The following is a 17,161-nucleotide window of genomic DNA, read 5'->3' on the forward strand; positions in this document are numbered from 1 at the left end:
AGGAAATTGCCAGATCAGTTAGTTAATCAGTGACAGCCATAGTAAGTGTACAGAAAGCTTGGTTCTTACAGGAGCAGTTGGCTGTTCACCGTGTTTTCTTCCCCTCAGCGTGCTGCCCTTGGCGTCCTCCAGTGACGCAGGATCGCTTCATAGGAGTCCGGGATCACCCAGGGCATCTCAGGATGGGGGTGGCCCCGGGCTGCTCCTTCCGTCCCTCCTCCTGTCCTACGCTCACTCCTTGTAGGCTTGGCCTCACTCAGATGTGTGTGCCTGCTTGTGTGTGCATGCATGTATGTGACAAGTCAGTAGCTTGAAACAGATCTAGAGTGAGTGGGAAAATATATTTTCAAATGACTTTTTTTTTTTTTTTTAGTGGGTTAGTAAACGTGTGGTGTCATTCACCTTTATAGACCAGCCACGTTTTGTCTAAACTATCCCAGGATGTTTTACAATGTTAAGCAAGATACACTAGTGGTCACCACATTGTGTAAAATTTGTATTACTCTCCCCTTAGTCTGCACTATACACCTCCTTGTCAAGTGGGTTGAAGTACATTTCCAAAGTTGCATTTTTCCCAGTCCCAAATAAATTACACACAGAATTTCCATTTTCTTATTTCTGGACCTGTCTCTCTTCATTTGCTTTCCCCTTCACCTACAATAAAATTAATTAAGGTAGCATTAAAAAGATGAGGGAGAGATCCACATATTTTACATAGATGTTTACTTACATGGATATGGTAGGCGTGGCTCTGAATATAGATGATTGTCCTCATCCCTCTTCTGCCATATACTGTTGCTTATTTTAAGTGTTCCTGGAATGTGTACTGGTCTCCTGCTGGGTCACGCTGAGCTGCATATGGAAGGAGGATTGCCCTGGATCTCTTCTCCTGGTGTCTGTGGTGGGATGAGCAGGTCAGCTGTCTTCTCAGTGGGCTTAGTCTTAGAAGGAGTTAATTTCAAGGAGTGATATTTCAGTGTTGAATTGCAGGGTGTAAAGGTTGTTCTCTGAAGGACATTGATCCTGGTGTTTTAGCGGCACAACTTACGTATAGGACAGTATACGCCTTTTGACCAATTTAGGAAAAAAAAAAAGTGCGGAGGCAGTGCGCTTAGTATAAACTGTTAGCTGAGTCCCATTTCATTAGTTGCCTTGAAAGAAAACATATGAGCCCCAGGACTCTTACGTAGGAAAAAATACCCATCTTTATCTGAAAGGCAGCTCAGAATATCCAGACTCCTCAAAGTTGTGTAGAAATAACTGAAGTATTTCTGCAAGAGACCTGTGAAATAGGGTGTTATGTAACATAGCATTAGATATTAATATTAACTGCATTTTTTTTGTCTTGCAAAAATGATTGTCAAGCAGAGGGACAGATGTATCTTTGAAATTAAACCACTTTCAGATGTCCTCTCTTTGACAAATTAAAACTTGTCACTAAGGGTTATTCCTAATTCTTTGGATGAGGTCAGTATTGTTTCTTTGTGGGTCACGAATGCCAAGACTCCCTTTCCTTAAATGTAAGATGACATACCTTTGTTTTCCTTGCTTTGTAATTCTTTGGGACCTGTTGTTGATTATTCCTTCTCACATTAATTGAGGAGAATCGCAGCTGTAGCTCAGGAGGAGCTCAGAGTCTGCGAGCAGGACTTGCTAAACTTCCACGTGTGCGGGCGTCACGGGGCGCCTTGTTAATAACACGCAGACTCCGGGGCGGGAGGTTGGGTTGGGCCCAGGACCCTGCATCTCTCACCAGCTCCCGGGGGGTGCCAGTGCTTCCAGGACCCTCCTTCAAATGGCAAGGCTGCGGTCTGCAGGGAGAGAGGCAGGGAGAGAAACAAGAACAAGGTGTGCTTGGTACTTGTGTAGCTCCTGCCTCCAGTGTGGTGGGAATACTAGGGAGGGCTTCAAAATCAGCCTGGGGTGGGGAGGGCTGAGGGTCAGGCTGCTTCCCGGGATGAGTGGTAACAAAGGAACTGAGCCCACGAGCGGGGAGGTCAGACCGCACAGCACAGCACGGCGTGGGGGTGAGGAGGCAGGTGTGGAGGTAAGGAAGGTGTGAGGAGGTGAGTGGGTGACGTGTAGTAAACTTCCAGTGCTTTGACAGACCCAGCCTGGGTGCTGGTGAAGGTTTCAGGGGCAGAGGGAAGGGAATTGGGGCATAGAGCATGGAGAGGCTGACGGGTCTCTGAATACAAAGTGCCTTGCGACCTGCTGGAGCTTTTGGCCTCCATCCTGGGAGCTAGGGAACTGCTTTAAGGATTTTAATCAGGGTGGAGAGAGGACACATTTTGTGTCTTACAAGATCATTCAGTCAGCTGTGCGAGCGTGTTGAGACCGGATTCAGGAGAACCAGTCAGCCTTTAAAGTTGCGTCCTTCACGAAACCATGACGCCTGATTACATCAGAGACTATGAACTGGAGGGAGGAGGAAGACTTGTGAGATATTTGGGAGGAGAATCCACAGGTTGCTCAGTGGACTGAAAATGCAGGATATCCTCACGGCTTTACTAGAACAGCAAGCTGCATGGCACAGGGGCCACGTCTGTTCGTTCAACTCTGTATACGCAGTGTCTATTAAATGCTTTATGCAGAGTTGGCCCTCATTAAATATTTTTTAAGTGAATGAATGCTGAGAAGGATTGAGTGTGGTTTTCCATCATCTGGCGGGGTGGAAGGGGTGGGTGGAGGGCGCTTAACTGCCATGGGGAATGCTGGCGGAAAGCACAGCATTGCTTTACACAACGGAAGATAGATCTCTTCGACTGACATCAGCAAAACTGGAGGCTACCTAGTGATATAAATGGAAGCTAACTATAAATGCAATTCTTATTTCCTTTTTTTGGTTTTATTTTTCATGTGGTGCTTGGGACCAACATAGACCTTCTGAAGGATTTCACATCCTTTTTTGTTCTTCCTGCATCCTTTTCTTCCAGTAAAATAGAGAATGAAAATAATGCACAAAGCCACTAAAAAAAGTAATGGCCTCACTATTGCTATGTAGATTTTTTTGTTGTTAAAATTAAGCTTGCAAATACTTCATTAAAGAGCAATGGTAATATGGCGACTATAAGTGAAAAGGAATTTGAAATTAATTATTCCTAAGTGTCTGAATTTTGTGTAGTTGAGAATCATTCCTAACATAATAAAAATTATTTATTAAGAAATAGAGCCTTTTCAGCAACTGTGAAGCTGGGGAGGTCCCGGCCGGGAGAAGGACGTCGAATCTCATTGTCCTCCCAGCCTTTTGACCCTCCCTCGAAGCCTCTCAATAAAATGGCTTGATCCCAGAAAACAAAACAAAACGAAACAAACAAACAAAAAGAAATAGAAATATATGCCGGGAGACATTACAGAAAGAAATTTTATAGGTTGAAAATATAGTTAATTAACATAAAATACAGTATATGGAAAGAATACTATAAATTTCATCACAAGGGGTAGGTATGGACCTTTGAAAGAACACTAATCCCTGAGCAGGAGAAAAAAAATTTCATCAAAGAGAATTGCTACTATTTAATATGGTCTTCACCTAGGAATGTTACCTCTAGGAAGAAACCCGTAGCAGTGCCGTCCATAGGATTTTCTGCCCTGATGGAAGGGTTCCACGGGGGCACTGTCCACACGTGCACCACAGCCGCCAGCTACACGGGTGTGTGGAGCACTTGGAATGCAGCTTGTTCGACTGAGCAACCGAAGTTAAAATTTTATTTAATTTTAATTAAACAGCAACACGTGGCCAGAGGCTGCCGTGTGGGACAGCACAGCCATAGCCCGGACACATGAGCGAGGAAGAAAATGTGGTCTAGCCCGGGCTGGGGGTGTCTGGGAGGGGCATCATTTGGTCCATGTGGCAGACCTGGAACTGACTGGTGATGAACTGATGCTGGTAACTTGGAGGTGCTTCCTGCCTCTCTCTCTCTGGGTCGCTGTCCGTGGGATCAATGCCTGGGCAGACCCCCCGCCCCCTTCGGCGGCTGCTAGGGGCCATGGGTGGGGAGTGCCGTCCATAGGCCTCGTGGTCGAGCTGGAAGGACTCTCAGGGTGAGGAGAAGCCCAGCCAGACGGAGCCCTTTCTCTTCTGTCCATTCCCCTCTCAGCCGTGGGTCCTTCCTCCTCGCGATGTGATTTGTAGCCTTGAGGGTCTAGAGGCATCTCCCGGGCTGCGCTGAGGGTGGGAGGTGTGCTTTCCCGCTGCTCCACACCCCCTTGGAAATGCTGGCACGGGCTCCACCGGGTCCCGAGAACCCTGATCAAGTAATGTCGCAAACCTGAGGCTCTTGGAAGGTGGAGGAGAGACAAGTAAAGAGAACAATGCAGATCGAGCTACGGAACACTAAGGTGGTCTTAGCATCTACAGGGCAGCTCCCTTTTACTTGCCCCGTGTGTTGGATACGTATGAAAAAATGGACAGCACCTGGATGGCATTCTACTTCCACAACCGAATACAAAGTGGTTGAGCTGTAGGAAGTATTTTGCCCACGAAATGAAAGGTGTTCTGTGTTCACCCATCTCCTTTCTAGCTTTTCAGGTCACTGTGATACCAAATTAAAACTGGGCTACACAAATGCCGTCCTACTTTAAGCAGAGCACAGTAGTTAAGCATTGTTTATGTAACCTTTGGGAAGTCAGAACTTCACTTCAAAATCTTAATATGTATTTTTGCACAACTTATTTCTTTCACCTTGGTTTGTTGTACACCCCCTGCTTTTGTCTCCAGTTTTCTGGGTGCTGTTTACTTTTTGGGGCTGCCTACTTTGCATCCTGCTTATTTCCCAGAATATTAACCAGTAGCCTCAATGTGGTGCTAATATGTGCGTGCTTCCTTAACGTTATCGATAGTATAAGTAAAAATTTTCTTAAAAGGAAACTCTCTTCTGTTTGGTGGTTTCAGCAATTGTTCTAGTGACTGATCTCTGAATAAATAGGACCCCGTCTAGGCCTTTCATAGGACCCCGTCTAGGCTTCACTGGTGAGTTGCCATTTCATCTATACATTTCTCTTTCGTCTCTGGAAGTTGTTCATCATTAAAATATTTTGTTGGAGATGTTTACTGCTCTCAGTATATAAAAGGGTTTCTTCATCTGTACAGTGAAGAGGGGCTTGGATTAGGAGGTCTCCAAAGTGTTGGCCGGCTCTAAATTTTCATCATTGGTTTCACAGTGAGTCTCCACGGTGTCCACGATGCTGTGAGCTGGGGTGTCTAATGGTGCCTCTCTTCACCGCTAAACACACCCCCAAGCACCTTCTGAACTCAGAAGAGACTTGCCAGTAGGGTGCTGAGCAGAAGCATGTATTATGTCTCCGTTATAGGTGTCTATACTGTTCAATATATAATATCACACACAGAGCACTTGTCATCATGAATTACCAAGAAATAGTTCGTAAAATGGTATCCTAAATTTTTATACCATAACCCATGAATCTTAATTTTTAATTAAAAGTTTCATCATTTACAGATGACTGTAACCTCCATGAGGAAAAAAGGGAACTTTGTTTTTATTCACCGATATATCTCTGGCAGCTGTGATCAGTGCCTGGCTCATAGTAGAGGCTCAGTAAATATATTTTGATGTTTTGTTTTGTTTTTTTTAATTTTTATGTATTTATTTATTTATTTTTGGCTGCGTTGGGTCTTCGTTTCTGTGCGAGGGCTTTCTCTAGCTGCGGCGAGCGGGGGCCACTCTTCAGCGCGGTGCGCGGGCCTCTCACTATCGCGGCCTCTCTTGTTGCGGAGCACGGGCTCCAGACGCGCAGGCTCAGTAGTTGTGGCTCACGGGCCTAGTTGCTCCGCGGCATGTGGGATCTTCCCAGACCAGGGCTCGAACCCGTGTCCCCTGCATTAGCAGGCAGATTCTCAACCACTGCGCCACCAGGGAAGCCCAGTAAATATATTTTGAATACATAAATGCTATTTGAGATTTAACTTGATTTTCATTTAAAGCCAAATCAAATGTAAATACAACATGAATATTTATTTCCCAAGTGATAATGATGAGCATTATTTGGTAACATTGATGACTTGCATTTCTGTCTCTTCTTTTTAATAATCTATACCTGTGCTGTCCAGTATAGTAGCCATTGCGCCCATGTGCACCTTTTTGACTTGAAATGTGGCCAGTAGGAATTGATATACTGTAATTGTGAACTACTGGGTTTCAAAGACTCAGTACTAAAAAATGTAAACTGTCTCATCTCTTATCGATTACATGTTGAAGTAATATGTAATTACTTGCATATATTGGTTTTATTTAAAAAAAACCAATAAATTGGTTTTATTGGTTAAATAAAAATGATTAAAATTAATTTCACTCTTTTTGGGGCTACTTTTTAAACGTGGCTACTAGAAAATTTTAGACATATATGGCTTTGATTTGATGGCTCATTGGACAGTGCTGATTTAGACACAGAAAATGTAGACAGTGAATGTAGACAAGGGGGCAAACTCCAAAAAGGAATTTTAAATGAATATCTTTGATAGGAACAAAATTAAATGTTGCAGCTGTGACTTGGGAAAGTGGGCATTCAAATGGTCTTGATCAAATTAAAAAAGACAAAAATAAATTAATTAGATTAGCTCAGATCAGAAATATGAAATCCAGCTACCAGATGGATTCCTAGCATAGTGGCCAGCCAGAGTCTTGAGGTCAGAAAAGGGGCAGGAAGGCGGTGATGGCTGCCCCAGCAAGCGTAAGTGGTGACCGGCGACACACTAAAGCCATAGTTTTGGGACTTCTCTGCCCGGACTTCACGTGACCGTGGTCGCAGCTGTGGTGGGTGACACGTTTACTGTACCAGGTAATGCTGCCATTTTTCCTGCTGCTGGGAAATGGCCTGTTGGTGGAAGGAGCCGGGAACTGGAGACCCGAGTGTCGGGTAGGATTACTCGCAGTGAGTGCTCTGTTTCGTCCCTCCCCTGGGCCTGTAGTCAAGTTCTTTTTCCCTTTCTGCTCAGCCTTATAAAGTGAGTGCCAACTCCATGCTGCCCCTCCAGGCAGTAGGCCGAGCCGTCGCCTCCCCTCTGGGCTCCTTTCCCTCTAGAGCTGGCTGGGAACACATCCAGTCCATAGCAGTTCCTCCCGTGACACATGCTGGGCCCTGGAGGACGAAGCCACCATTATCCTATAAAGCAAGGCCACCCAGGACAGGCAACTAGACGTTACCTTCCTTCAGCTCATTGGAAAGGTTATTTTGGTAAGTGGTTAACGTCTGCACGGCTGGTTTAAGTTCTTATCAAGTCCATTCCCGTATTTATTTCCTTGAAAGCTAGAACGAGCCTTGAATAAATGAAGACTGACCACGTAGGCTTTTTAGGAGTAAATTCAATTTATAAATATCTGTTTCATTTGGCACTGGAGATTTCGACTTCTCTTTGGTTTGGGTTTTAAAGCAGCATGTCTGTAAATAAAATGGCTTTCATGCTCACCTTACTTCCACCCGCCTGACCTCTATTTCTGGAGAAAGTAGATCAGAAAATTCATGGCAGTTAGCCGCAGAGTGAGGAGACCTTTGGCTCCGGCTGACAGCTGTCGCCTGAGCACTGCCGACCTGGAGACCCTCTCAGGTGTTCTGTCTGGGGTTCTGACAGCGAGCAGGAATGTTGTTTACATACATTTCCCGGAGGCGAAGTTCTCCCCTTGCTGGGGGCGTGGGTTCTTGGTGGGGCTGTCTGCCTCCACCCCACCCCTACCCCAGCCGTCCCCAGTCCCGCCCCAGCCGTCCCCAGTCTCGCCCCAGCCGTCCCCATTCCCGAGCTCCTGTGGACGTGTGTCGGTAGGATTTATGGCGGGGCCTGTTTGTAATATCCCTTTTGAAATTCTTCAACAAGATACTGTTTTTTTCAAGTTGGGCAGTATCACACAATGCTTCATGTGCTTATGAAAGAGGAAAAAAAATGAGTTAAATTCCAGAGATGTTTAAGATTTTGGACATTTTTCCTATGTGAATTAGTTCTTTATTAGGTCGTTGATTTAATTAGCATTCAACAAAAACACTTTCCTGTTTTGATTGTGGAAACATTCTTTAAGTTGGTTATTTTCATCTGACACAGAATCGGTTAGCAACTGTTTGCGTAAAGCGCAGAGCAGTAGTTAGTCTACACCGTGTGCTGTAAACAGGGGATGCTTACGGGCAGGCCTGCCCCCCTTTCCGCCTACCTGCTCCGGCCTGCCTTGTCCCAGAAGGGGTCAAGGCGAGGGTGAGGGCTGCATGGACATTTTGAACTTCATTCTGTTAAAAGTTTCAGTTTTGACCAGTTTGGGGGAAAGGTTTCTGTCTCTGCTGATGAAGAATGGTCATCGTCTAGAAACTGTCCGTCCAGCTAGAGTTTGTCCGAGTGGTCGCGTGGCTCCTGGTCCATCCCCAGAGCCCGGGGCCCTCGGGTGGATGATGGACCCGTGATGGGACTTCCTCTGGCAGGGGGGAGGAGGGGGCGGGCGTGTGTTGCTGGAGAACGAAAGCCTGGCATGTTCCTGCCGTCAGACGGACGTAAGGAAATGATGCGTTACCGCTCCGCTCGCCAACGTGCCTGCCAGCGTCCTCGCCTCCGCCGCTTTCTCCTTCGACGCCTCTGTTGCGGTCCTGTAGTTGGTTGTATGTGGGCCGTAAATATCCAATTTGTACGAAATGACTGATTTTGGTATTTGTATAATCCTCTAGTCAATTTAACTAAGTTGAGCTTTTCACAGCCCTCGGTGCTGTGGCTGCTCATCTGATTACACCGCTCAGGGGAATAAGGTTAAGGGCGGGCTGTTGGTAACCAGAGCATTTCCAGGGCTTTCGTGCAGCAGATGGGCTGCTTGGCGACATTCATACATCTGCTGGCCTGCTGTGGCAGCTGCTGCCGCTTCATGTTGTGTTCTTTTGTTCTGTTCCATCCAAGAATGGAACGCGAGGAAGTGGAGTGAATGGATTAATTTAAGGTTAAGGTTAGTGTTTTGCTTGCTTTCTAAGTAACCGATCATAATAATGCTTCTGGTAGAAGCTAATGAGTTTCTCTTAAAGTGAACTAGATTTATAAAATACAGCTCGGTGAGGGGGCTAGATCAGTATTGTCGATGGAGACCAAATTCGAATGCGTACAATGCCGGCAGTTTTTATCATTTGTTCCTAATTCTTTGTTTTCTTCCTCCCTCCTCCCCACCTCCCGCTCCCCTTCTAGGACCTCTATCCAGATTTGCCTGACACTGCAGGGTCCAAGAGAATTAAAGAAATATGGAGTGACATGAAGAAGATTAGTCGAGGATTATAGGCTCTGAGGACGAACCCTCAGTGAAGTGAAGCACAGACAAGCTCCTGAGCTCTGGTCTGGAGGAGCCGTGTGTTGGGAGAAGATGGCGGATCCAGGAATGATAAGTCTTTTCGGCGAGGATGGGAATATTTTCAGCGAAGGCCTCGAAAGCCTGGGAGAATGTGGTTACCCTGAAAATCCCGTGAATCCCATGGGCCAGCAGATGCCGATAGACCAAGGCTTTGCCTCCTTACAGCCATCCCTCCACCATCCCTCCACGAATCAGAATCAAACCAAGTTGACCCACTTCGATCACTATAATCAGTACGAGCAGCAAAAGATGCATCTGATGGACCAGCCGAACAGAATGATGAGCAGTGCCCCTGGGAACGGACTGGCGTCTCCCCACTCGCAGTACCACACCCCGCCCGTCCCCCAGGTCCCCCACGGGGCCGGCGGCGGGGGCGGCGGCGGGGGCGGCGGCGGCCAGATGGGTGTCTACCCCGGCCTGCCGAACGAGCGGCACGGGGGGCAGTCCTTCGTGGACGGCGGCTCCATGTGGGCCCCCCGGGCCGTGCAGGTGCCGGACCAGATCCGAGCCCCCTACCAGCCGCCGCCGCCGCAGCCCCAGGCGGCCCCGTCGGGCCCCCCCGCGCAGGGTCACCCCCCGCACCTGCAGCAGCTGGGCGGCTACATGGCGCGCGGGGACTTCTCCATGCAGCAGCACGGGCAGCCGCAGCCGAGGATGGGCCAGTTCCCCCCGGGCCAGGAGGGCCTCGGTCAGGGAAGCCCCTTCATCGCCGGCCCCGGCCACCTGTCGCACGTGCCCCCGCAGAGCCCCGGGGTGGCGCCGAGCCTGCGCCACGCCGTGCAGCCCTTCCACCACCACCCCCCCGCCGCTCTCCACGGGGAGCCCGTCGCCCACAGCCCCCGGTTCTCCCCCAACCCTCCCCCGCAAGGGGCCGTGAGGCCGCAGACCCTTACCTTTAGCTCTCGGAGCCAGACGGTCCCGTCACCTACTATAAACAACTCAGGGCAGTATTCTCGCTATCCTTACAGTAACCTAAATCAGGGATTAGTTAACAATACAGGGATGAATCAGAATCTAGGCCTTACAAATAATACTCCAATGAACCAGTCCGTCCCAAGATACCCCAACGCTGTAGGGTTCCCGTCGAACAGTGGTCAAGGACTCATGCACCAGCAGCCCATCCACCCCAGCGGCTCACTTAACCAAATGAACACGCAAACTATGCATCCTTCGCAGCCTCAGGGAACTTACGCCTCTCCGCCTCCCATGTCACCCATGAAAGCAATGAGTAACCCGGCGGGCACTCCTCCTCCGCAAGTCCGGCCCGGAAGTGCCGGCATCCCGATGGAAGTCGGCAGTTACCCAAATATGCCCCACCCGCAGCCGTCTCACCAGCCCCCTGGCGCCATGGGGATCGGACAGAGGAACATGGGCCCCAGGAACATGCAACCGTCCCGTCCGTTTATGGGCATGTCCCCGGCGCCGAGGGAGCTGGCCGGGCACCTGAGACCCAACGGTTGTCCCGGCGTCGGCCTCACAGACCCGCAGGCGATCCAGGACCGGCTGCTCCCCGGCCAGCAGCACCCCGGGCAGCCCCCGGCCTTCCAGCAGTTGCCAACCTGCCCTCCGCTGCAGCCCCACCCGGGCCTGCACCACCAGGCTTCGCCCCCGCCCTCGCACCACCAGCCTTGGGCACAGCTCCACCCCTCGCCCCAGAGCGCCCCGCAGAAAGTGCCTGTGCCGCAGGTAAGGGGGCGTGGCCCTGCCCGCCCTGCCGCGTGGGGCGCCGGCGCGCGGAGCTTGCCTCCGTCTCAGCCTCGCCAGACGCTGCTTCGTCCCGAGGTCCCTTGAGTTCTGCCTTGTAAGCTGCTCCAGCATCTCACTTGTTTTCTGTTACTCTCTCTCTGTTTTTTTTTTTTTTTTTTACTCTCTCACTGTTGGCTTGTGCATTTATTCACTTTTTCAAAAAGTCGTGACTCCTCCCGTCCCAGGGGTTGTGCTGGAGCTGAGGGTGCGTAGAAAACTAAGCCTGGGTCCTGCCTGCAAGGAGCTCTGCTCTCACTGCCAGCGGTGAGACGGGCATTGGACCTAAACGGTTTTTTCCTTCCCTTTATTCTTCTATGCCGTGCTTTCTCTCTCTCCCTCCCTCCCTCTTTCTCTTTCTCTCTCTCTGATTTATAAATACACCGAAAGTTGGTTTCCAGCAACATCTTATATTTTTGTGATAGTCCCTCCCACCTCTTTTAGAAAATTGTTATTATTTTTCCCTTGGGAAGGTACAAAATATGTTCCTCTGTAATACTTATTGGACCAGTTGTTGAATGTTAGTGTGACCTTAACTTGCACACTGTAGAAAGTCACAGTAAATGATAATCCATCAAAAGCGGTCTCTAAGAGATTTGGATACCTAGTACTAAAAGCAGAAGTCTTCCTTTTCGTATGCTGGGATTTTATCCTACAGAATTTATAAGCAGACAGATTTAGGTTTGAAGCTCTAGTATTCCCATACACATCTTTCCATTATAAATGTTGGCGTTTGTGCTCTAGCTCTAGGAAAAATAACGTCTGTATGTCTAGATTATTCAGTGTGCTATTCAGAAATATGCATTGATCTTCCACTACGATTGCAGCCCTGAACATGGATGGCACAGTGTGATCTTTAGAGCTGTAAGGCACAATGCTTGTTCTTAATGAACTTGTAATCAATTTAGGGAAACATGACCAATACGTGGAAGTATAAAGTGTAGTAAAAGACCATGCATGATTATGTGACAAGTGTTCAGAGAGAGAGGCAGTACCTGTGGATGAGGGTGCTTGGAATTTGGCTAGGACGTAGCCAAGGATGTGAACCGAGGATGGCATTTCAGGTTGGGGGATGGCTCCTTAGAGGGGGCACGGGACGCTGAATTCAGTGCAGGGCAGGGCCGGGTGATAGAGGTATGATCTTCTGTTGTAAAGAATTTGGACTTTGCTGGGGAGCCAGTGATATCAAACTAGACAGTTCGCGGGGATAGCCAGGGAACCAGAAGATGAGCTGTGAGCCTGTGGTCCAGGCCTGTGAGGACAGTTTGGTCCAGGGACCAGGGATTGGGGAATGGGAACAGAAGGGAATGAAGCTACGTGCAAGTAAAAGGGTTGGGTCAGGAAACAAAGCCCTCTGGGGCATCCCGGGTGGAGAGGCATTTAGATTGGAGACTCAGAAGCTTCAGCCTTGGTGGGACTGGGGAAGTGGAGGCCAGGAAGGTCTCCTGGGGACCTCAGGACCCAGGACTCGTTGGGGTTTCGGGAAGGCTGCCCTCACAGGTCCGGCACACTTGGAGATTCTCAGGAGGAGCCCCGAGGTCAGCGGGGACCACGTGGGCCTCAGCCACCGGGCCTGCGCTGCCCGGGAGAGAGCCGCTTCCCTCCTGGGGAGCCTCACCTGCAGTGATGGGAGCGGGCTCCCGAGGCCGTGGACAGCGTGGAGGGGGGTGAGAAAGGGCGTCTACCAGCTGCTGGGGCCTCGGCCCACCTGGATGGCTCCTAGGGCAGAAATGCACATGACTTAGTTTCCAGGGGTTATTCTTTTCTTGCTCCTTGGAAGTTTCTTCCTAAACATGGGATCTGTTCAGAGCAGTGGTCCTCAGACTTAATGGTCCCAGCATCTTCTGCCCTCCCTGGAGGGCAAGCACAGTTTGAAGGCGATCCCCTGTGACTATAATCCCATCCCTGGTTGGGAATCGTTGGTCTCCTCCAGCGTTTCTCAGTTTTAAGAGCACAGATTTCTCAACGGGTGTTTCAGAGGACGCGTATGAGTAGGTGGACCCTGGGTCCCTGAGCGCTGGGGGACACCAAGTGCATTTCCCTTTTTCTCCAGCTCCATCTTCTCGAGTGTGCCATCATAGACACACTTGGAACGGTTTAAGGGGTGCAAACAAGTACACTTGAGGTATCTTTATTATGTAAGTTCAGTTGCGTGTTTTAAACATTTCGCACGGTATTTGCTTTCTTATTTCTGCTCAACTTTGCATCCGCTTCAGCTTTTGAAGCCCTCAGTTCTGCACATCATACTAGGGAGGTATAAAGTCTTGAGAAGAGCACAGACTTTGAAATCAGCAAAGTGTTTGAATTCCAGGTCTGCTACTTACTAGCTTGGTGGCTTCAGGCAGCTTGACCTCTGAACCTCAGATTCGTCATCAGTACAACAGGAAGAATAGTACCCATCTCAAAAGGTGTTGAGATTAATTAGGGTAATATACTCACCTCAAGTGAGTGTGATCTCTAGCCTGTGGTGCATACTTAAGTGTGAATTCTCCTCTAGGTTTTAGTTTCTGATCTCCTGCAATGCGAACCTTACTTTATAATTCATGTCATTTCAGATGTACTAAATACGTAAAATTACTTTTATTTTTAAGGAACAGGTTACATATTATGAAATATAGCCTTAGTTATGACACATTAAATTTGACTTGTGGAAATATTACCTGCCTTTTTGCCCGTGTTGCTGGGTGTGGTGAGAATAATGAGGTTCTCTCATTATTGTCATTACATGCTGTCACAGAATCCTAAACACCTCGCTTTCCCTGGGACTGACTCACATTCTACTGTAGCAGATAATCTATTATTATTATTGTTTTGCTTTAGAACTACTAAAATTATTTTGCATTTCATGTATGACCGGATGGTAGTTTGAAACCATGCGGTGTAGCAGGGAAATTACCAGATTAAGTTGAAATATTGATGTAATTTGCTGAATTATCACATTCAGAGAGGCTTATTGACTTTTTTATCTTGAGTTTTTTACTTTTAAAAAAGTAGAAGTTATGCTTTTTAGATGTTTCATGGGTAGTGAACAGATATTTTCTAAATTCTATCGCATGTTAAAGTATCTTTGAAGATAAGTTTAACTTTATATTAAAGAGTCAGCAAAGGAAAATATTAGAACCGAGGCCAGAGTTCATCAGGCCATATGTTCATTGTCGGGACACAGTCTTTAACGGAAGCTCCAGACTAGCCTGATGATTTGATAAAAATTTACAGGGAAAGAGAAAACCTAGCTTCTATTTCTGCAGCTGATTAGGATAGTGGTTTCCCTTTTCATTCTCAGACCTGTTTTTCTATCTATCTATCCATTCATCCATCCATCCATGCATCCATCCATCCATCATTAAATAATTTATTTATATTTTAATTTTTTCTTCCAATTTTACTGAGATATAGTCAACCTACAGCCCTGTATGAAGTGTATAAGGGCTACAGCCTAATGATTTGATTTACATACATCATGAAGTGATTGTCACAGTAAGTTTAGTGAACACCCATCATCTAAGCACAAAATGATAGAAACAGAAAAAAACATTTCTTGTGATGAGAACTCTTAGGATCTCCTCTCTTAACAGCTTTTGTATGTAACATACAGCAGTGTTCATTATACTTATTATGCTGCACACTCCATCCCTGGTACTTACTTATCTTACAACTGGAAGTCTGTACCTTTTGACCACCTTCCTCCAGTTCGCCCTCCGCCAGCCCCTGCCTCTGGTAATCACAGATCTCATCTCTTTTTCTGTGAATTTTTTGTTTGTATTTGAAGTATAATTGACCTACAACACTGTGTTAGTTCCTGTTACACAACACAACGCTTTGATATTTCTATACCTTTCAAACTGGTCACCACAGTGAGTCTAGTTACGATATGTCACCATACAAAGATATTACATAATTGTGGACTCCATTCCCCAGACTGTACATTTCACACCTGTGACTCATTTGTCTTGTAACTGAAAGTTTGTACCTCTTAACCTCCCTCACCTATTTCTCTTCCCCTCAACCCCCTCCCCTCCAGCAAACACCTGTTTGTTCTCTGTATCTGTGACTCTGTTTCTGTTTAGTTATGTTTGTTCACTTGTCTTGCTTTTTAGATCCCACATGTAAGTGGAGTCATACAGTATTTGTCTTTCTCTGCATCTCAGACCCTTTTTTTTTTAATTCTTTTTTTTTTAAAGGAATTCCTTTATTTTTATTATTTATTTATTTATTTATTTATTTTTGGCTGTGTTGGGTCTTCGTTTCTGTGCTAGGGCTTCCTCTAGTTGCGGCAAGTGGGGGCCACTCTTCATCGCGGTGCGCGGGCCTCTCACTATCACGGCCTCTCCCGTTGCGGAGCACAGGCTCCAGACGTGCAGGCTCAGCAATTGTGGCTCACGGGCCCAGTTGCTCCGCGGCATGTGGGATCTTCCCAGACCAGGGCTCGAACCCGTGTCCCCTGCATTGGCAGGCAGATTCTCAACCACTGCGCCACCAGGGAAGCCCTCAGACCCTTTTATGCTCCTAAAAATTACTGGTGACTCCAAAGATCCTTTGTTCATGGGGACTTTATGTGTTGGTATCTGTTGTCTTAGAAGTTTAAACTGAGGACAGTTTGAAATATTTGTTACTCATTTTAAAAATCAGTAAAAATAATAAACCATTATGCATTAACATACATCACATTTTTAACTGAAAAGCAGCTGTTTTCTAAGACAACAAAACATTAACGGCGTTGTTTTGCATTTTCCGAAATGTTGGATTCTAATAGCCGCTTCTGCGTGCAGTCTGCAGGAGCCTCTGGCCAAGCCCGTGCACGCCTGGAGAGAAGGAGAGTGAGAGGCAGAGAACATCTCAGGGTCCTTATGAAAAACGGTTCTGACCTCGCAGGCCCCGCACTCTGAGAGCCACCGGTGTGGAGGCAGGAACGTAGGTCTCGGAGCCTGCAGTTCCTGAGCCGGAGAACCAGCAGCTGATTTCTCACCCCACGACCTCGGGCAGGTTCCTTAACCTCAGGGCCCTGGCTGCATTCTCTCCAAAATGAGGGGCGATACACCTTCCTGGTTAGAGGCATAGAGAGATTAGCAATAACGTCTCTCAGAATTTAACGTGGTGTCAGACACGCGGTGGGCAGTCAAAAATGATCCATTATCATCGGGCAGATGTTTACAGTTGCTTGTCGCAGAGTTTAGGAAATAACCTCAAGCACTTGTTCCAATGTTAAGTACGGGCAGAGTTGTTGCACTTCCTTCCCTTGGCTTCTGGGAGCAGTTAGCAGACATTGGGGCTCCGCGTCCTGCTCCCTGGGAGAGAGGAAGGGCCGGTCGGGGCGGAGGTGGTGCCGGCAGCCCCTGGAAGGGGCAACACGGAGGTGAGCTCCCGTGCTTGGGGGCAGTGCCTGGTCCAGCCTTAGGAGGGCGAGGCGGGGGCAGGCGATATAGCTCTGCTGAGCTGGGAAGCGTCAGTTGAGTTGAGAGGAGCATGCACAAAGGTGGGGGAGGAGAGAGTTTAAGGCTTGGCAACCATGAGGGTGAAGAGAGTGCGCCTGTGTCCCTGCGTGTCCCTCAGCGTCACTGGCATGGGGGGCTGGGGCCTGGGGGGCCCCTCTGCAAGACGCTCCTGCAAGGACGTGGAGGGACGAGGCACCATCCTCAGGAGCAGGAAGAGAGCAGAGAACGGAGCCAGGTGGACGCCAGCGAGGACCACCTGGAAGGAGAGCTCAGCACGTCGTTTTTGTTTGTTTGAAGAGCTTGCCTAAGAAAGACTGGTTACGTGGGTTGTCCTTCGAGGTTACAGGGGAATTTCTGAGTTGCTGAATAACTCCTCCTGCTCAAGTCTACACAGGTGTAGGTAGATTCATGGATTACACTCTCAGATGGGCAGATCCTGGTGGGATTTTTAGGATCTGCAGTACTGTGTCCTTGGATTAAGTGTATTTGGGGTGTATTTGTGCTCCTCTCATTAATTTGGTCCTGAAATACAGTCATGGTGAAGCAGGACAGAAGCAGAAAGCGTTTACGAAGGGCCACTAAGATTGAGGTGATGGGTAGTAATTTCTGTGTCCTAATTTTCCCCTGGGAGATTAAAATAAAACAGATCCAGAAGAATCAGTGGTG

At 47.9% G+C, this 17,161-nt stretch overlaps 1 protein-coding gene across 2 annotated transcripts in view; it reads left to right on the plus strand.

Annotated features, from left to right (window-relative positions):
* Nucleotides 1-17,161, plus strand: part of CHD7 (chromodomain helicase DNA binding protein 7) — a 177,108-nt gene that overhangs the window by 50,460 nt on the left and 109,487 nt on the right. For both annotated transcript variants that reach the window (XM_082432973.1, XM_082432974.1), the window contains exon 2: nucleotides 9,161-11,006. In XM_082432973.1, coding sequence (XP_082289099.1) covers nucleotides 9,333-11,006 — 1,674 coding nt within the window. In that variant the 5' untranslated portion in view covers nucleotides 9,161-9,332. The remainder of the gene's footprint in view (nucleotides 1-9,160; nucleotides 11,007-17,161) is intronic.

This window comes from Balaenoptera physalus, assembly GCF_965194825.1.
Source record: "Balaenoptera physalus genome assembly, chromosome: 17".
Lineage (NCBI taxonomy): Eukaryota > Metazoa > Chordata > Mammalia > Artiodactyla > Balaenopteridae > Balaenoptera > Balaenoptera physalus.